We start from the raw sequence: 21,349 nt of genomic DNA, 5'->3' as shown, positions 1-21,349 counted from the left end.
AAATCCCTCTGATCTAGAAAAAATAATTCATGCACTCATCAGGGCTTTGGGGAGACTTTTTCTTTACTTTGAATATTTTCTGTACTACTTACAACAAGTGGAGTATGGACCTGTATTTACAGACAAAATTTATTCTTCAGATGTAGTAGGCACTAGCAAGATGAACCTGTGAAGAGAGTACACTTTGAGGTTTGGTGTCTTCACAGACCTTAACTGATGGCCAACAGGGCTCATGTGATCTTGGATTTTGTGACACAGGCAAATCTGTGCCTCTGTCAGTGCTGATACAAATCTCCCTTTCTACTGAGTTTTACATGGTTTTCATTCCTGTTCCTCTTGTGACTCCATCCCTGTGGTCACTTAGATAATCTTGGACTATAAGATTAAAGTTGGAGGTAGCACTCCGGCAGTAAACTGTTCAGCATTAGAAATGATTATACTTCTTTTCTTCACCCGCAGAATGGAAGCCTAGCTGACATTTGGCTTTATAATGACTGAATGAGAACCTCGAGTGTTTGGGCTGTTTATTTCCCATTTTGCTGTCTCTTTTCCCCTCTTCCCATTTGGCTGTGTGAAGACCCATGGGCCTGAAGAGGTTGCACCAAGAGCTGTAATTATTCCACCCACTCTTAGAATGAAGGTCCTAAGGAGAGGGCAGTGGCCTAGGAAAAATTTTTAGACTTTTGACCACCATGAAATTTTGGATTCTGTTTGGAATTCGGTGATCTGTGCAATTCTGATGACCACAAACTTGGAAGACTTGTGAGTTGGCTTTGGTTTTGCTATCAAATGATATTAGTATTGGCAAAAATAGTTCTGGTGTATTCCAGAATGTTATGTATTACAGTGCCAAAGCTTACTAGAGGCTAGCAACTGGAGAATTATGCTCCTCCCAGCTATGTTATTTGTTGAGTATACAATATCCGTTCACCAAGAACATGCTGCAATTCAGAGAGTTAACCACAGTTCACGGAGATGCCTAGCCTTAAAATACCAGTTTTGAACACATATTTCAAAACAAGGTTAGACTCTTAAAGGGGAAATGAAGACAGATACTCATTTTTTTATTAGCTTTAAAGTAAATGGACCAAATATGTTGGTTATTTAGAAGACAGTTTACCTGGAAAGATATAAATTCTAATCTAAATCCAGGAACACTTTCAAATAGCAGGTTCAGCATGATGACAAGCTCTTGTTTAAAGGTTTGTTGTCACATATAGGGGTGTATTTACTAGAGATGGCATGTCAATAAACTGACTAGGAGTCAAGGCTACCTTCTTACCCCTGGAGATCCACCTGTCATGTAACCAGAAGTTTTACCTTCTTGCTTGTACCATGGTCTTAGGATGAGGGATTGGATTTCACATGAGCGATGAGCATGCATGGGTCCGCTGCATTTGAGCCAGTTGAGGTAAGTTGAGTGACACAGAGCATGTGGTAGGGACTGGGATGCCCGAGGCATAGGAGGTCGGCTCCTCACTGGACTTACGAGTTCACCAAGTGTTTACATAGACATTCTTACTTGATATTCAAAACTTACTGACCCAAGAGTCTCAGGTTCAGTAAGTTTTGTGTTACCCACTTTCCTTTATATACACTGGGGTATATATTAGTAACTTTTCTGCTTGTTATTACCAAATACTTGACAAGGAACAGTTTCCAGAACAATGATTTATTCTGACTCATGGTTTGAGGGGATCCTGTCCACTTAGCAGGGGAAGGAATGGTGGGAGATGGCCCAGGCTCTGAAAGCAGGAGTCTGAGCCTGCCGATTGGTCCCTATGTTGACCTGGAAGCAGAGGCTTGATAAGAAACAGCCGATGTCCATCAGTCCACTCTTCCTGGAGAGGCTGTACTTCTAAATATTCTACAACCTCCCCAAACAACACCGTTGTCTAGGGGACCATATGTTCAAAACCACGAGACTACGGGATCCATTCCACATCCAAGCCATAAAATCAGGAAGGGTAATGGGTCCCAAAGTACAGAAAGAGAACAGACTGGCATATTTGACTTGGTTCATAGCTGAGGGAATCAAGGCCTGGAGAAATTTGGATGTTTATTCTCATTGTTCAGGGAGTTTGGGATTCTCATCTAAATTTTCTGACTCCCATGCTTCTTTGGAAGAGGAGGGATGCTCTCTGTGAGCATAATTTACAGGGAAGACCTATCTTTTGGAGGAAAATTAGCTTTCCTAGCACCAAAAATAACCTTTTTAGTAATTTTACTTTAGGTATGAGGTAGACACTTGTTCTCCTTGAATTGTGTTTTTTTGTCTAATGTTTGCTGTGACCCACAATCCTTGTATTTGTGAGTTTTGGGTGTGTATAGCTAAAGAGGTCTGTCAAAAATCACTGCATTATAGATGATAGACATGATTCGTGGATAAATGGTACACATGATTCGTGGATAAATGGTAGGCCTGATTCATAGATCATCACAGTTAAAGTGTGTTGCTTTGTGGGCACAAGGCGTGGGGATTTTGCACTCATTACCAGTTGTAGAGATAGACAGAAAAGCTTGCCAGCCCCCTTTGTGCCTAGCAGCCTTCGAAGACATCTTCTTGAGGATGGACTCATCTAGCTAGAAGGTCATTCATCCTATGTGAGCATCCAGTTCTTCCCCAGCTGGAAAAGGAAGGCAGATCTATCTTCTGTGAATTGTTTCATAATGTGGTTCCTATGCCTTCTAAGGTCAAATGCTCCTTGGAATTTGAAATGATTGACAGGGTGAGCATATCTATTTTAAAAACTTTTTATGTTCAGTGTTTTGCCTGCATGTATGTCTACGAAAGCATCAGAAGCCCTGGGACTGGAGTTGTAGATAGGTGTGAGCTGCCATGTCCTGGGTATTGAGCCCTGATCCTCTGGAAGAGCAGCCAATGCTCTTAACCACTGAGCCATCTCTCCAGCTCCAAGCATATGTATTTTTAAGCACCATGATCCGGCAGCTGCTAAATCCATTGTGAGATGACAATTTGGAATCAGTTGTTACTGCAACTGAAGCTCATAGCCCTAGTGCTGGTTAGCAAATGGCCTTCTCCTATCTCTTTTAAAACTAATGCACACAGGCCCTATATTTCTATAATCTTGACATGCACAAAAATGATAGACAGTCTTCAGGATTGTAGACACCTTTCAGTAGCTGAATCAGACCATGTGAAAGATCTTGAGGGCTTGCTGATTGGCATTTAGTGAGTGTTTTGCCGCTAGCCGGATGGACATGAAATGGTGTTTGAGAAGTTTCTAGAATGTTTGGATATGTTATGTGGATCATATGGTCAGTTAGAGCTGAGCTATGGATTTTTGGAGGGGTTGTTACTCATATTGGTGGGAATCGTATGCAGTGGAAGGATTAGAGGAAAACCATCAACCAGACTGACAGAGGTCACAGGGTAATTCCCACTTATTTACCGAATGTAGATATTTCACAGCAAAATAAATGGTGTGTGGGAATGCTTGTGAACTTGACAGTTGTTGCCTGTGTGTTAGCTATTCTCATCTTCCACAAGTCTGCCCTTTGAAAACTCCCTATTAATGTTTGGAGGCAGGTGGCTAGACAGGTTTGGCGGCAGCGCTGTGCAGAACGTGTTTTGGCGCCAGCGCTGTCCCTCCATTAGCTTAATTATGACTACCAGCAGGCCAGGAGTCTGTCACTCCATGGCTTCCTTTCATCAGGGTGACCACTCAGCACATGGGGACACATGCCTGCAAGAAGGAGCCTGGGCTAGAGGGGTGGGGGGTTCCCTTTGCTAGAGCGGGCTAAAGTTCTTCCAAGTATCTTTCCGGTAATGTGAAGGCGAGAGGACAAATACTTCTTTCCCTTTGACAGTCAGGGGTCTCAGCTGTGACTTAGACAGCACCATGCGGTGTGATGTGACACAGGTCTGCGTTTAAGCCCAGTCCTTGAATGAATGTGTCCTCAAATTATTTAAGGCGGTGATGATTTTATTTAACTGAACCACAAGGGAAGGGGAGGAGGGGGAGGAGAGGAGGGAGTGAGGCCGGGAGGGAGAGCCGAAGGGAAGGTGTGGCTGACTACAAGGTGATCACACCTGCTTGTTTGATAACTTGAGTGGAAAGCCTGTGGTCTCTATTTGCTTAATCCTATGAATCACAGCCTCATTACGTAAAATGTATCACACCTTAAATAGCTTACTAATGAGTAAGGTTCACAATCATCGAAGGCCCAAACAACTAAAACTACCAAGCACATACTTTCAAGGCTGGAATTTCTTTCAGATCACTGATTTCTTCCAAATACGCATTCTCCCTAATGTAAAGATGGGATCGCATTTGAAAGTATAATTTAATTTTTAAAAACGAACTACCTTCATCATGTTAGGTGTTTCACAGATCATTATAAGATAAGATCATTGTAATTTTGTAGTGTTTTTACAATGTTTTTGGATACAGGACTGACTTGGTAGCTTTTTATAATCTGGAGTCAGTTTCTGTAAGTAAGTAAAGAATGTTGTGCAAGTTAGACACCCATCTTCAAGGACACTGCTTTTTCTCTGCTGTGGAACGATGGTGGCAGTTGATCTCTGGCTGGATAGCAACTGCTGTAACAGCTAGCGTCTGTGACTGCTTCTGAGTGAGGCAAGCACTGAGAGGAGCTCATGGGTACCATCTCATTTAATTCTCAGCCTAACTCGGCAAGAGGATAACCTTTAGTCTGCATTTCATGGATGGGAATGCAAACAGGGGAAGCTCTTGGACAGTTACTGGTAGGTAGTGGTGGAGCAGGAGCCTCGGGCTCACAGGTGCCAGAATCCTGACCCGGCCTTACCTGGGCAGCTGGGGATGCTGGGCACTGACCTGACCTTAAGGAATGCAGCTCAGGTGGGCTCTTGTATTGAAAGAATTTCTTACTGCGAATTTCTGCTTTCCTTTTGTTTAAAAGTCTCTGAGTTTTGTATCATTTAGCTTTAGTTCTTCAGGCAGGGTTATAGCCAGCTTTACATATTACTGCTTGAAAATAACCACTTTTCTTTGAGTTCCTGAGATGGGATAGCCAGTGAGATATAGTATACATGTTTACCTCCCTCCCCCTTCTTCTCCCTCCTTTTCCTTACATCCTTGTGTGTTTTTTGTTTTGTTTTTTGTTTTGTTTGTTTGTTTTTGTTTTTTGAGACAGGGTTTCTCTGTATAGCTCTATCTGTCCTGGAACTCACTCTGCAGACCAGGAAGGTCTGCTTGCCTCTGTCTCCTGAGTTCTGGGATTAAAAGCATACCTCACCATCATGCAGTTGGTGTGCATGTTTTCTAATAGTCATAAATGTCTAATATCAGTTTTGTTTTCATTCTCTCATATACGCTCATGAACACACATGTACACAGACACACTCAGTTTGTGTTACGACAATGCACCTCTTAAGTCAGACTATTAAAAACAATGAACTTTTTGAAATCTGAGTTGCCATATAAACTCTCAACACTTAAGAATTTTGGGGGTATAATGATGGAAATATATTAGCTTTCTAAAATCTAAATAGATTGGACACAATGAATTACTAATTTATTTCTATATTTCCTACTACCTTACCATCTGATGCTGTTGTCACTGTCTTACTGGGTTCCATGAGATGTCAGCGTTCAGATTCTGTTGTGTGGGGATGGTTGTCTAGGAACCTACGCTTCTGAGTTTTACATTTCTTACTGGTGAGATAGGAATAAGGAGGACTGAATTTACTGCTGTGTGAACTAAATAATGAGATATTACCTACTGTAAAAAATGGTGGCCTGCAGGGCCGTGATTGTGCACACCTTTAACTCTGGAACTCTGGAGTCAGAGGCAGGCAGATCTGAGTTCAGGGTCAGTCTGACTGACAGAATGAGATCCAGCACAGCCAGGGCTATACGGGGAGACTCTGTCTTGAAAAGCAAAACAGCCCGTGCCTTTCTCTCTCTTCTCTCTGCTACATATAGTAAATACAGGAATTTGCCTATGCCTAAAGGTGTCTGAGTTTTTTTGACTGTGCAATGTATAGATTTTGAAAAGGCAATAAATACATGTGATTGTTAAAGAATATAAAAACAATAAACTTATGAATAATTGCTATATTTATATGGTGCTTTCTTACAGAATTAGAGAAATTGGGACCAAAATCATGTCTTTTGCAAGACACTTTTTAGTTAATATTTTAAGGATTGTTTACAACAAATAATTCTACTTTCATGATATGAGCTGAATTTGTGTCTAGTTTTCTGGGTTGTGTCATATTCTAAGCACTTTCCTATTTCTGGGCAATTTAAGATGTTTGCAACTGTTATCTATCCTATGATGGTGTGCAGCTCATTTTGTATGTCCCTCTGTGGTTGTCTTTCCTTAGTGTAAATTCCTACACCTGCTCATTCTGGTCTGAGCCTGTACAGACTTAAGACTTCTTAGTGTGTGTGTACGTGTGCATGCGTGTGTGGTGTTGCATAAATATGACACCACAGCCTGCAGGTAAAGGTTAGAAGACAACGTGTAGGAGTAGTTTCCCTCTTTCTACCATGTGGGTTCTGGGTATCAAGCTAAAGTCATCAGACTTGGCTGCAATCATCTTCACTCATTGAGCTGTGTGTCTGGCCCCAGACTTAAGATTTCTGATACACAGCTCAAATCAGTTCGGGGATGCTGGCCTTCTTTAGTTACTACAGTTTACCGAGCCTACCAGATTTTCATGTCCTCGACATACAGATTGTTATTAAGAATCTTTGTCTAGTTGCTGGGGGGGGATGGCTTAACAGTTGAGAGTACTTGATACTATTCCCAGCACTCACACCAGTCAGCTCATAACTACCTGAAATTCTAACCGTAGGGGATCTGACACACTTTTCTGGCCTGGGTGGGCACCCACACATATGTGTGCATGATAAATATGAACAGTTCCATACGAATAAGTAAAAAAAAAAATCTTACTCAAGTTTGTACACTCAATGTATTTTTTGTTAGTACAGTATAAATGAAGTGTGGTGGTATTAAAATTTTGGGAAGACTTGAGTATGTTAGGATTTTGACATATGAAAAGTCTAGAATCATTAGAATTTTTTCGTTAGAATATTAAGTGTGCATGTACATCCATCATGTGTGTGCAGTGCCTGAGGAGGCCAGAAGAGGGCACTGGACCCCTGGGATTGGAGTTACAGATGGTTGCCAGCTACCATGTGGGTGCTGGGAATTGAATCTGGGTCCTCCAGAAGAGCAGCCAGTGCTCTTAACCACTGAGCCAATTCTCCAGCCCCACTTCTGTAATCTTTTAAAATGAGCTCTTCTGAGTAGTTGGGGTTTCTGAATAGCTCTATTTCAGTGTCTTCACTTTATTAAATAGGACTCTAGGCATAATTCAGCCTTGCTATGTATTAAATTATCAGAGTATGGACAAGTGATAACTTCACGATTGATTCATGTCATGGATTAGGTGGACATTCTTTGGCAGCCTTTACACATGAATGATCATGTGATTGCTTGCCCTCTTTTAGATTAACAGATGTGGTGAGGTGATTTAATGTATCTAAGATCTCACAACTCCTAGGCAGTGAAAGTGGGTTTGAGTTTAGCTTTGTGTGACTCAAGTCTCATCCCTCCTGTCACTTGCTACTGTGCTCTCTGGACTTGCCATGCGCTGTGGTGACTAGACTATCATTTTACATTGCTCTCCTTGTATCTGCAGATCACAGCTTTTCTTTCTAGATCACCATCTTTCATCTGGATGGCTGGAGAATGTGGTGGCTATCCTATCCGAGAGCGCCTGAGGACTTTGCTTGGATTTGATGTGGTGACTCTGACTGTTGGGCATTTCTGGGTCTCTCTCTTTGACTATGGGTAGGAGATCTCTCCAGAATTAGCTATCTCAGTGTTTTCCATACTTGGGTCCACCCTCACTTTGAGTTCATTTCTGATATGTTCATGGGAGGAAATTCTGGAGTTGGTTGCACAGGTTATCTGAGCTAATCCTTGGGTGGGCCACTCAGGAAGAAGTGCATCATCATAGTTTTTTTTTAAACTATGCTTTTAAATATGGTCTTTACCTATGCGACTGAGCTTCTAGAGGGAAGAACTCCTTGCTTCTTGTTAATCTTCAGCTCTGTGTTTCCAGCAGGAATAGGGTCAAGAGGCTTGTGTGCAGTTTATGCAGCCGTGTGGTTCTCATACAGGCGATTGCTGTAGATGGGGAAGAACCCCATGCTTCTTCCTGGGTTTGAGGATATCACAACCTGATCAGTCTCTTATAAAAACAACCTATGAGAAACTAAGTCAGTCTTTCTCCCCCACCCCATGTCTGTCTGTCTGTCTGTCTTAAGGAATGTAGGCACACATCACCCTGCTCTGCTCTGATAACTTTGAGTAGAAAAGTGACTCTGAATTTATCACCTAACTTATTAGGCCTACTATCTGGCTGTAGAAATCTTGGGCATTATGCAACATTATAGAATCAAGAGTTCTAGATGAATTGCAAAGACAGCGGTAGTGACCGTGGAGTGTGGTGAATATTATTGCATCAAGTGCCTGATCCCTTTAGTCGACCTGGGATGTAAGATTCGTGACTCTCAAATTCATGATTCCAGGAATGTATTTTTCTCCAGAGTGGCAGGTAGGACAAGGATTCCTGCTGCTATGTGTTGAATATTTATCTGGGGGTTGGGGGGTGGGGGGTGGGGCAGGTAGCTGCTGTCACAACCCCCAGGGCTGAGAGCATGGGCCCAGGAGCTATTTTTGGAGTTTTGCCCCCACCCCTCATCATCTTTCCATTTTCTTCTAGTGCTGGCCCCTGGGGAGCTCCCTTCCCATTCCGACTGAATCTAGTTATTTTTCCTAGATGTTACCCCAAGACTATTGGCGGTGTTAACTATGGACAGCTGGGAACTGTCCGTTCCAAGCATTTGCCATCTTGCCTCACTCTTCGTTCGGTGAAGGGTTTAGAAATTCTTTAATGTGTGCTTAAACAGGTAGCTCCCGGGCTGGGGAAATGGCTCAGCCGGCAACAGTGCTTGCTGTGCAGGCCTGACGACCTGAGGTCAGGTCCCAGCACTGAGTAAAAGGCTGAATGTGGTTGCATGTGGGACAGTGACCCCAGCACTATGGCAGCAGAGACAAGAGGCTACAAGAGCATCCATGGGGCTTGCTGGCTATGAGCCCAGCTCCAGGCGCAGTGAGAGACCTTGTCTTAAAGGAAGAAGGCAGAGCTTGGTAAAGTAGGGAATAGGATATCCTCTGGCCTCTGCAGCCATGTATACAGGTGCATCCATTCACACACACACACACACACAGTATACACACTCTCACACACATACACAGTAAAAACAACTAGTGCCTATAACCACAAGTTGGGTATCTTCACAAATAAGTTTGAGAATCATCCCTCTGCTTTTTAACTATATAACGGAATGAGGATTTTTAAAATTACATTTTAAATTGATTTTACATACCAACCAGTTCCCCCTGTCTCCTCTCCTCCTGTTCCCTCCCCCACCTCCTTTCTGCCTCCCTATCCACTCCTCAGAAAGGGTAAGGCCTCCCATGGGAGTCAACAAAAAGCATTGGCTTATCAAGGCTGAGCGAGGCATCCCACCATAGGGAATAGGTCCCAAAAAAGCCAGCTCATGTACCAGGGAGAGATCCTTGTCCCATGCTAGGGGCCCCCACAAACAGACCAAGCCACACAGCTGTCATCCACATGCAAGGGCCTAAGTCAGTCCCATGCAGGCCCTCCAGCTGGTGGCCTATCATCTCTCGCGAGCTCGCGTCAACTGTCTTTGGGTTTCCCTGTCATGATCTTGAGTCCTCTTGCCATAGGATCCTGCTCCCTCTCTTCAACTAGAAATGAGGCATTTTAGGATGGAATTGAAACACATGACATGCAGATATAAGTGCTATTTCAAGTTTATATCTTAGACTGTGTATGTTTACTCTTCCTGAGTCATCCATAGTTCCTCTTTGGAAACTCAATGGAAATTTAGTTTTTAAAAAAAATGTTTCTTCCTCCTGAGATTATAGTGTAATTACATCATTCCCCCTTCTTTTTCCTCCTTTTAAAGCCTTCCCCACATGCTTTCTCTTCAAATTCATGGCCTCTGTAACCTTTGTTTATCATCCAATAAAATGATTACACTACAGGAAACACTTGTTTAGTTGTTTCTGAGTGTTTATGTACACTAACATGGTTGTAACACAGAATAGTACATAATTTCCTATGAGGAATGACTTTTGGTGATACATGCAAATCATTCAGATAAAACATTAAATGCTTATTAGTTAATAGCATTGTAAATTTACTTTGTTTTTTGTCCTTATTTACTTAGTACCCTAATCTGTCTTTCAGGCTGTGACTGAGAAGAATTTTGAAACAAAGGATTTTCGAGCCTCTCTGGAAAATGGTGTTCTGTTGTGTGAGTAAGTATTTCAGGCATGGTCTCCACAGTCACAGGTTGGTGTCCCTGGTCCAAATTGAGATTTGATCCCTGCAAGCTGACACCTAAGTAGAAGGGGTTATCGGTTTTGGTATCTAAAGATAGCGTTGGTAAAATATATATTATTTTTAATTAGTAAATAAACAAGAGTCTGTCATTGCTTTATGGGCAGATAATTGGGGAGGAAGCCAATTATTTCTGACTATAACTCACACTGTATAATTGACTCATTTCCAAGTTAATGTAAGAGATCCTTTCCATCAGTAGGACATGATCATCAGTGTGGCAAGGTTTTCTTTAGGTTTAAGCAGAGTCATTACATTACTTGAATCGATTTGAGTCATTGACTGCTTAGTCAGTTAATAGATACAATTGTGAGCTGCATTCTGGGCTGTGGTCACCAGCAGCTACCAGGCTGGTGTCCTTGATTGATGGTGTAGGGTCCACATTGTTTGCTTTGTGCAGTGTTTGATTCTCTGGTGGCTTCATAGTACAGTTAACCAGGTATGTGGCCTTTGGGGATAAGAGAAAGGGTACAATTCTGGAGGAAAGTATGGGTTGCAGAAGTAGGCAAATAAATTATAAGAATGTACTTGAGTACCCACCCACATTTTTTGAAAGCACTTGATAATTCCAACCTAGACTCTCAGCACGTAGATATGTGTGGAATCTGTCCACATGTAAACTCTGGGAGTGGATTGCTAGCATCTACACGTTTTCTTTGTGATGACAGTAGCCCAGTGTGTACCATCATGCTGGCCTACAAGGCGCCCTTACGCTTTTGATTCTCCCTTTGAAGGATGCTATTTGCATTAAAGATTCCAACTTGAAAGGGCTAGATTCCTTTCCCCATTACCTTTGGGTGTTCACACAAGTGACTTAATCTTCTGTTTACACTCACAAGTGACTTAATGCTTGAGCCCCATTTTCCTCACCTGCAAAGTAGAGATCAGGGCTTTTAATCTGCCGGATTCACAGAGCTGCTGCACTCAAGACCAGTTTAGGTTTGCATAAACTGTGGAATGTGGGATATTTCCACTTCTGGTTGTCATAAAGATGGCATGGTAATCAGCCTTGTTGGCAGCTCCGCAAACTCATTTGTCTGAGAATGCCATTAATTCATTAATTCACTTCATATGAAGTTATTGGCATTGAACCAGTTTTGACTTGCAGAAATGTCAGCTTTATGTAGCTTTGCCTCACGTATACCAGGAGAAGCGTCCTCAGGGCCATGGATGAAGTCGTTCTACTCCTCCTCCCTCAGCTGTGTGCTCACAATCTTTGTTGAGTAATATTTAAACTCCCTTAATTGGGCTGCATGGTCTTCTCAGTGGGTGGCAGAGGGGAAATTATTTTGATTTGAAAGCTGTATCATTTAAGTGTTTTCTCATGTGTTCAGAAGATGGAGAGGAAAGTGCCTTTACTGAGAAGCATGTAACCTCAAAACTGCCTCAGTGATGAATATGATTATGCAAACCTAAGCTTCACAATCGTGAGGAATTAGATGGCATTATACAGAAATGTGCCTATGAAGTGGAGAGTTTTGTCTAATTGACAAGAGTATGTAGCCTATGTAGATGATCTATTTAAAGAGGTCCTTGGTGGTTTACATATTTCTAATAATTAGCTATTGCTCAGAATATGTGACTAAATATGTCTCATAGTGGCACCTCAATTTTTTAAAATTGTTTGAGAGCTTTATAATTCATTTGTTTTGATAAAGTCTGCCCCTCATTCCCTCACTCCAATTCCTCTTCTCCAACCCCCACTATTCATTCGCAATTTCATGGTGGTTTGGTTGTTGTTGTTGAATCCAGTTTGTTCATTTAGTGCTTCCAGAATGTCATGTGTATAGGATTAGTGGTCCATGGGTAACCTCTCAGACGCTGCATCCCTGAAGAAAACTGACTCTCCCTTTCCTAGTAGCACCAATTGCAACAGTTCCTCAGTAGGGGTGGGCTTCATGGCCACCTCCTCACTCCATGCTGGGATTTTGTCTGGCTTCATCTTGCACAGATCTTGTGCATGTTGTCGCAATGCTGAGTTCATCTGAGCACCTACTCTGTTGCATTTCCACTTCTGGTTCTTCCAATCCTTTCGCCCCCCCCCCTTCTTTGTTCCTCCCAGAGTCCCGGGAGAAGGCGGTATGATTCTGGATGTTCATCTAGGGCCAAGACTCTGGTCTTATTCTCTGAACTTTGACTGGTTGCAGCTCATTGAGGCACCTCTTCTGGATTTAACTGCAGCTTATGCCCAACTCTAGCTCTCAGTGATTTGAAATGATTCCTAAAAACCATCCCTGGGGAGGAGGCCACAGAAATCACTGGGGCCTTGGGCCGTAGATCAGTGTTCACCATGGTTTATGAATGAGCTTTGGGAGCCCACTCCAAATAGAGGGATGCTCATTCAGCCTGGACACATGGGGAAGGGCCTAGGACCTGCCCAGGATGAAATGACAGACTTTAGAGATTTCCCCCCTCCAAGGAGGGTCTCACCCTCCCTGGGGAATGATGTGGGGGATTGGGTGGGGGACTGGGGGACTGGTGGAGGGACAAGGGAGGAGGGGTGGGAGAGGGAGCTGGGACTGACATGTGAAACATTCACGTTTCTAATTTAAATAAAAACATATATTGAGGAAAAAAATCCCTAGGCTAGGATGAGCATATTACAAGAATATCCAGAGTTGATGGAAAACACCATTTTGACCCAAACTAGAACAAATTAGAATAGAAATAATTTCTGAATTGTTCCAAACTTAATAAAAATAAATTTAATTTCTATTCTAGTAATTATAACATGCATATGTGTTGTTAATAAAACATATCTATATCAATCTCTCTCTAGCTGTTTTTAGCATCCTCATTAATTTTTACCATTCGTGAGTTTCTTTTTACCTAATAATTTCAGCAGCTTTTATTCTTCAATACCACTTTCCCTTTTCTTAAACTGGCATTCTGAACTATCCGAGTCAGGAGTTGGAGAACCTTCTTACAGCTGTCACTCAACTGATAGGATGGCATGTCAGACTCCAGATCGGAATCAATGTCTGCACTGAAGTTTCAGACAGGGTGCACATCTGAGGAACAAGGACGTCCATGCACATTTGTCAGGTTGATGGGTGATTGGAATGAGCGTGCTTGTGGCGATTTCTGTTCTAGCAAGTTTGACTTTGGTATCTAGTGAACTGAAAGCTAAAGATTACTACTTGTGTGTGTATTTGTGTGTTTATGGGTGTGTGTGTGTGTGTTGTGCACATTTGTTGTGTGTGCATGTAGAAGCCATCAACATTGGGTGCTCTCTAGAGTCATTCTCCAGCTTATTTTTTTTAAATGATATGTGTCACTAATCTGGAATTGATCCACTTGGTGAGGCTGGTTTGCACAATGCGATTCATAGTTCCTTTTACCTCTGCATCCCAAATGCTGGGATTATGAGGCTCCGTGCCTGGCTTTTACATGGGTGCTAAGGATCTGATCTGAGGTCCTCATGCTTGCACGTAGGCACGTATCAACTAACTCACCTCTTCCTTATGCTGTTTATTCTAGATACACATTCTCTTAGCTTTATTAGCAATGAGATGGGAGCTACCCCTCCCTTTAATTTTTTTCCTAAGTAATGAAAATATTGACTAGAATTCTTAGGTGACTTCAGCTCTTTGAGTTTTATCAACAATCTCTCATTTCTTTAGTGTTAGTATTCCTATGGACTGCTATACTACATATTTTAAAAATGTAGAGTAATTGTCACTATATAAATATCCACAACCCTCTTTTGCACTGGCATAATTATTTCCGTGCTCTGAACACATCATTTGGCTACTGATATCAGTTAGCAATCTCCAGTTACTCATCTTGTGATTGCAGTCTTGGAAGTCTGCCGATGAAAGCATTCTTTATTTCTCTGTGAATGTTTGCTCGAAGGTAGCCTCACTGGGTGTATCCCTGGTTAGTCAGTCTATATTTCCCCTCTTTGGAACTGTCCAAAGTTTCTTCTCTGTCCCCGTGGGTCATACACATGAACTGATTTCATGCCTTGGTGAACACATGGTTCGCTTCACCAAGAAGCTTCTCACAGGGCCACCAGGTCATTTCCTTGCCACACCTTTGCCTGTTGCTTGGAAGGACTGGAAAAAGACATTCACCTGGTGCTCTGCAAGGGCCTATTTGTATTTATATTTCCTCTGTGGTTATCATATTGCCTAAAACATCCAGTTTTAGAGAGATGCAACAGAATAAGAAAGCATAGTTATGTAAATGCTCTTCTCAGATGGAAAGTCAAGTAATTTTTAATACAGTGGACATCGTAGAGGACTATGCCACTTGTCCTTGATGTTTAGAGAACACCATGGTTTTGTTAGAGTAGAGGACAAGTACATAAAAGCCAGGAACTGGGCCATCCCCCGAGACAGCTGTGCAGTAGGCCCCGGCCTGCGGTGGGATGGGCAAGGCAGCTTTCTGACAGCTGTTTCTGGCCTTGACTTCGTGAAGGAGGAAGTGGCTCACCATGTGACTCCACAGGCCAGCACTGCCGACTGATGTGGGGCCACTGTTTATAATGAAGGCTGCCAGAGACCTGTACTGTCTCCAATATTATCGCACAGCCCAGCCCCCAACATGCAAATAACGATAATTCAAAAGTTGGCGGCTGCTTTCTCCTTTTGGGTGTGTTTTATGCTTGGCATGTGTATGCCCTCTTTTAAAACATCACTCGTCCATTTTATCAATAATCTGATATCTGCATACAGGAAATTGTCATTTAAAAAGTGTATGTCAGATTGAAGGTCTACTTGTCAGTTCACATGTCCTATAGCAACCATTCTCTATAGACTCCAAGGTTTTGCATTTTTCTCTTTTACTATTTTGGTCTGAGATTTGAGGGTAGGAAGCACAGTACTATTTGCTTCACTCTTCTGTGTATAATTCTGGTAGTGTTTTCTTACTCTAAACGAGAGCCCTAAGAACAAAGCATGCAACCCTTCAGTCACAGGGCTTCTAATGCAAATGATAATGATTGTATATTAAAGGAACAAGGCAGTGATGTGTGTTAAATGTCTGTGTCTATGCACTTTATATTAAATTTGGTCAGCAAGAAGTTGTGGACAATCACAAATGAGTAGAGAACCATGTTGGCTTGAATTGTGCAAGTGTAGGAATTCTGGTGTGAGTGTGTAGATTAGGAGAGTTCTCATAGATGAGATAGTGAGGCCCAAAACTTCAAATATTGCTGTTGCGAGCAACTTTCTGTGTAGAGGCTGAGACACAGTTCAGTTCACTCATAGTTTAGGCTTTCCATTGTGTGACAAGTCCCCGAGAAGAGGAACTGAGAGGAAACAATTGCCTATCCTGGCTCACTGCTTCAGAGGACTCCATCCACGGTTGGCTTGCTGGCCCGTGGGAAGCTGCAGTGTCGTAGCCGGAAGAGGGAAGAGCTGCTGGGTTTATGGTGGTGTCCTGTGGGTGACAGAGTACAAGGAGAGGGAATGAGATACAGAGGGCACATCTTCCTGCAGATAGAGACCCATGCCTCCTCCTACGCATCATTCCCTGATAATGCCATCATATTGTGAATCCACTCAGGGTTCAATCCATTAATCAGGTCAAAGCCCTCAGGATTGCAATTAAGGCCCTAGATAGCCCATTAGCAGGCCAGCAAGCCCAAAGTATATACATACCTCTAGGGAAATAATTTCCCATTCAAATCCTAACTTTCAAAATCTAACCAGACTTTTTCAATACTTGTAATTTTTCAACACTCATGTGGAATAATATAAACAGGAAAGATTAGGAAAATTATATTAATAAAATTTATTGAAATTGCCTGTCCTAATATATTAGAATACATGGCAAAACCGACAAAGTATGGTACTTTAAAATTGTGGTTTGCTTTTATAAATGTGCATAGTAAATGAGTAAAATAAAAGTTCAGCAATACATGCTCATGGAGAAGAATTTGTGTTTAAAGAGCTGGGAGAAAATGGGGAAAAGGTAAAACCAGTCAGCTTCTGATGTTTGGGTGAGCAGTTGGCTACGAATCACTTTAAGGGTTTACTGTGTATTAGGACACACCCTACGTCAAAGATTATCTGTGGATCGCAGCCTGGGATGAACTGCACAGTTTAAAATTTTCAGTAAACAGATGAGCAAAGACTCTGACCAAATTCTTGACAAGTGAGAAAAAATTAACTATAAACAATACAGCCTCTATATGATGCTTTGTCGTTATTGGTGAAAGTAGTAAATAATGTGAAATTTCAAAATGCTGGGTCTGTGAGGCACAGCTCAGTGATGAAGCATGTTGTAAATTTGAATGCACAAGGCCCTGGATCTAAGCCCTAGCTCCTGTAAGAGCGAGAAGATGTCTGCATTGTGACACCAAGCGCTATAATCTGAAAATGAACACAGATTAAAAAGCTCAGAAAAACTATTTTGCAACACCTATCAGGTAGCTATGTTCTATTTTATGAACATAATAAATACATCTATGACTTAGATAGTATTTCCCAGCATTTCTTCTCTTGGGAAGTCTGACTGTAGGTGTAGGAAAAATATCTTAAAAACATTCTCATCATAGGGAATATTAAGAACACATGCCAGAAACATTGCTAAAATTGCTTTTCTTCTCAGATCAGGCTGGTCTTGAACTTGCTATGTAGTCGAGAGTGGCTTTTACCTTCCGACTCTACTGCCTCCACCTGTGGGGTGCTGGGGTTGTAGGTGCTCACCACCATGCCCAGGTAATACCGTGCTTAGGAAGGAACCCAGGCCGCCATGCTTGCTAGGCAAGGCAAGCATGTTATCAGTGAGCCACATGCCCAGTCTGATTAATATTTTTAATCTCCTAAAAGCCTGAGGCACTGTGGAAGATTACACAACAGGTAGCTGCCAGGCAGAGGCAGAAAGGATCTGTGGTGTGGAGAGTGTAAGGGAACCAAGAGGAGGGGAGCTTACAGGGACGCTGGGGTGGGTGTGAGCTGATGCATGCTCCCAAATTCTCCTCCTGATGTGTGTTAGTGTGTAACACCAATGCTTTCATTTTTGGAAATAGGAGAAGGTAAGAAGGAGGCTAAACAAATGTGCGTACCATTTTTACGGTAGCCACAATTGGGACACACCTAATCACATGTGTAACAGAACAGCGTTATAGTGTTATATAGGGTAGTGACCACTGCCTTACGAATCCTGTGTTTTGCCTCATCGCCTTCTCTCCCATACCTGCTAACCATAGATTTTCTTCATAGTTTTACCTTTACCTGAATGTTATGTAATGCATGTAATACAATATAATATACTATTTCTATAATGCATTATATGACATAATAATGCATATTACATGGGATCATAGTAATACCATCTGCGGCCCTTTTCAGGCTGGTTTCTTTCAGTTAATAGTAACTTGAATTGGATCCATAGCCTTTTATGACTTGATCATTCAATTTTGGACCAAATGATATCTCATCTTTATGGGTGAGCCACTTTGTTTGTGCCAATTACCCTAATGTGAGGGGACATCATGAAGTTTCTAAGTTGCTGCAATTATGAAAAGACTTCTGTAAGCATCCCTGTGCAAGTGCTTGTGTGGCCATACATTTTCAACTCATTTGGTAAACACTGAGGAGTATTTCTGCTGGCTCACATGGTCAGGGTGTGCTTAGCTCCGTAGGAATCTGCCACACTGTCTCCCAAAGTGTGGCCCTGCTTGCTGCTTTCACTTGCAATAATGGGCATTCCTGTTGCTCCATGTCCCTGCCAGCATTTGGTGGTGTCTGTCGAGTTAGAGATTTTTGGCCTTTCTGAGTGGTTAACAGGTGTGTGGCAGTAGTGATCTGTTCCAGTTTGCATTTCCCTGATGACATTGTCATATGGAATTTTTTTCTTTCTTGTAGCTTATTTTCTTGTCTGTGTAACTATTAAGGTCTTTGTTTCCTTTTTAAGTCAGTGTTTTTGTTTTGTTTTTAAGCTTGAGTTTTGAGAGCTTTATGTCCATCATATATGCCCTGTGAACGTATTTTTTCTCTCTCATTCTATGGCTTGTCTTTTTATGCTCTTGGCAGCATCTTTTGGATAACATTTTGAATTTTCATGAAGTCTAGCATATCAATTGCCTCTTCCACGGAAAAAATGTCATCACTGGATCCGAAGTTGCCTAGATTTCCTTTTGTGTTGTCTCTTAGGGGTGAAAGGTCTGTGATCTGTGAGTTTTCTCTGAGGTCTGTGTCTGAATGCTGCTTATTCTGATATGGTAAAGGAAATGCCTAGTGTTCAGTCCACTGGTCTGTGATTACGGGGAGTGCTCAGAATAGGAAGAATCTGTTTTTAGCCCCCCACTTGCCCCCCTGCCCCTGGCTTTGCCTCTGCACTTTGAAAAATCTTGAAATTAAAGCATTACATCATTTCTTCCTGCTCCTTCCCTCCCTCCACCCACTCCCAGGTACTTCTTGCTCTCTCTTAAATTCGTGTGCTCTCTTTCTTTGTTATAATGTTCTTAAGTATTCCCACATAGATAAATATAATGTACCAGAGGAACAGGAAGTCTGCTGTTAGATTGCATCTCCTAGAAACGTCAGGAAAGCTACACCCATGATGAAGTCTCAACAGCATGCCTGCCTAAAAGACATAAACAAGGATGGCACTAACAGACATGCTCACATGACGACGGGAAATTTCACAGGGCCTCAACCAACCCTGAGCAAGGGATGACAGGTCGCAATAAAGGGATGCTGAGAGCATGAGAAATAATTTCCCCAGGGAAGAGGCTCCCCCACCCCCACTGGTTCTCTAGCACAAAATGCATACAAGTCACATTATATAACTGCTTTCTTCACTTTAAGTGTTTCGAGCGCACCGATGAGGCTCAGCGGAGTGCCATTGTAGGAAAACGGCAACAGCGGTGCTGGTTTGGATTCACCGTTCGTCCACGTGGTCTGCCCATCTCAGCATTTATTGTCAAGTTCTTATTTATGTTAAAGTCGAGTAAATTGGTTTTTTTTATTATATCACTTATGCTTGAAGACATCAGTGCAGCAATTTTTGCACCAGAAGTTTTTACAGTTTTACATTTTAAATGACTAATGCTGGTTATCTCACCCATGAAAATGTGGTCATTGTCTATCTTATTGTGCTTTCTATTTTCAAATATGAACTTAGGCAGAAGCCATTGACTTACAATCTTGACATCTCCTGAGGATAACTGGTCCAGATGACTGGATCTGACAGTTGACTCTCCAGGTTAACTTTGACAATTTGGAGGAAACAATAAAATTTCAGGCACCTGGAACAGGAAATGTAAAAAAGGGGTATTGTTTGTTAAAATATCATGCCGTGTCATTGCAGCAAAGCAAAGTTTTTCTAAATTTATTTCATTAAAGAAGATAGAAATTTTGAAAAATTTACACAAACCACAAAATCAAGGTGTGGATTTTCAGGGCTTTGCTCCAAGTAGTTGTACTGATCTTCTGGCTCTGTGGCTAAGCCTTGCTCAGGGCTTTCTTTAGTAAGTAAATGTCCAACAAGCAGAATTCCTGTTTAGAATGAAAGTAGACAAATTGATGCCCTGTAGGTAATATCAATGAAAAGATATTCTCAGCTTCCATTTGTTAGGAAGATGTGAGGTCCTTACTGTGGTTTTTAATTGTGGGATGGAGGCGTAGCTCAGTGGAGGGAGCGCTCATCTATTGTATGCATGAACCCAGAAGTTCAGGCCTTTGCACTGCATAATCCAGGTGGGCGCTGACAAGTCCGGGGAACGGAAGTGCATGCTCACCCTTGGGTGCTCATAAGTAAGTCTGAGGCCAGTCTGGGTTAGCTGAAACCTTGTCTCAAGATAAACACAACAATTAAAAAATTAAACAGAAATTTGCAAAATGTGCACATTTGCAAAATATAATAACAGGTAACCGAAATGTGCCTGAGTGGATGACATCACCCAGGGGTTACCAAGTTCTTTCAGTGTATCAATGCGTTCTTCTGTGTGTGTCTTCCCATTGATTCTTGGTCATCTTTGGAGACGGGAAGTAAAAAGGTATCCCTGAGTTTTGTACTTTTGCTGAAGAGCTTTCTGATAAAGGGGAAAATTGGACTTTGGCAATTTAGAGCTTTGTTTATTTATTTTTTCAGATTAGCTCACGGTAGAATGTCAAACTCAAGTCCTCCTTAAAATTTTCCAAGTCTGACCCATGTTGGCTTTGAGTGTGACACCTGAGTTGGGAAGTCAGACTATATCCACTGATAGAAGAGTGTGTGAATTGAACCAATGTTCCAGCACAGGTCTACTCAGCCCTTTTGTAGAGGGCAGGTGACGTCGTTGCTGGTGAGGGAGGAAGGAGGAAAAGTGGACAGCTTGAATAAAGCCTAGTCCGTTTCAGCTACAATAACAGCTACCAGGAAAATGGGTAACTTGTAGATAGCAGGAAGTTATGTCTCACTGCTCTGGGCCTAGGAAGTCCAAGGTGGGTGCAGGTTGGGTGTCTGGTGAGGGCCCACTCCTTAATTAGCCACACCTTCTCGGTGTAACTTTCTCACCACAACTTCCCATAATGAAGGGCAAGGCCTGTTGACTGAGGGCATAATCCCATTCAGGAGTGCAGAGTCATGAGTGAGTTTGCCACCTCCCAAAGGGCCCTGCCCTCTAATACCATAACTTGGGAGGTTATGTATGACAAGAGCTTCAAGTCTTTAAAGAAAGAAATTAAAGAATATATAGCCTTTTGAGCATGGCATTTTTAGGAGGTTCACAAACATTTAGCAGAGGCCGAGGAAAAGGTTATTGAGGTCACTGTGAGAGTACCCCAATTAATTTTGAGTTCTAGTTTTAATTTTATCAAGAGGACACACCTTGGCAGTGCTAAACAAGCAGTAACCAGGTTTGTCCCCTCTCATAAAGGAAGGCTTGAGAGGGATAAAGATAGAATTCTACTCAGGGCTGGGAGGGATGGAACACAGGGTTGCAGGCCAGGA

General features: G+C 42.2%; 1 protein-coding gene across 3 annotated transcripts in view; it reads left to right on the top strand.

Annotated features, from left to right (window-relative positions):
• Nucleotides 1–21,349, top strand: part of Lmo7 (LIM domain 7) — a 203,882-nt gene that overhangs the window by 59,434 nt on the left and 123,099 nt on the right. For all 3 annotated transcript variants that reach the window (XM_040751294.1, XM_040751388.1, XM_040751438.1), the window contains one exon: nucleotides 10,310–10,380. In XM_040751294.1, coding sequence (XP_040607228.1) covers nucleotides 10,310–10,380 — 71 coding nt within the window. The remainder of the gene's footprint in view (nucleotides 1–10,309; nucleotides 10,381–21,349) is intronic.

This window comes from Mesocricetus auratus, unplaced genomic scaffold (genome assembly GCF_017639785.1).
Source record: "Mesocricetus auratus isolate SY011 unplaced genomic scaffold, BCM_Maur_2.0 Super-Scaffold_2245, whole genome shotgun sequence".
Taxonomy (NCBI): Eukaryota; Metazoa; Chordata; class Mammalia; order Rodentia; family Cricetidae; genus Mesocricetus; species Mesocricetus auratus.
This window is presented reverse-complemented; position numbering and strand designations above follow the sequence as displayed.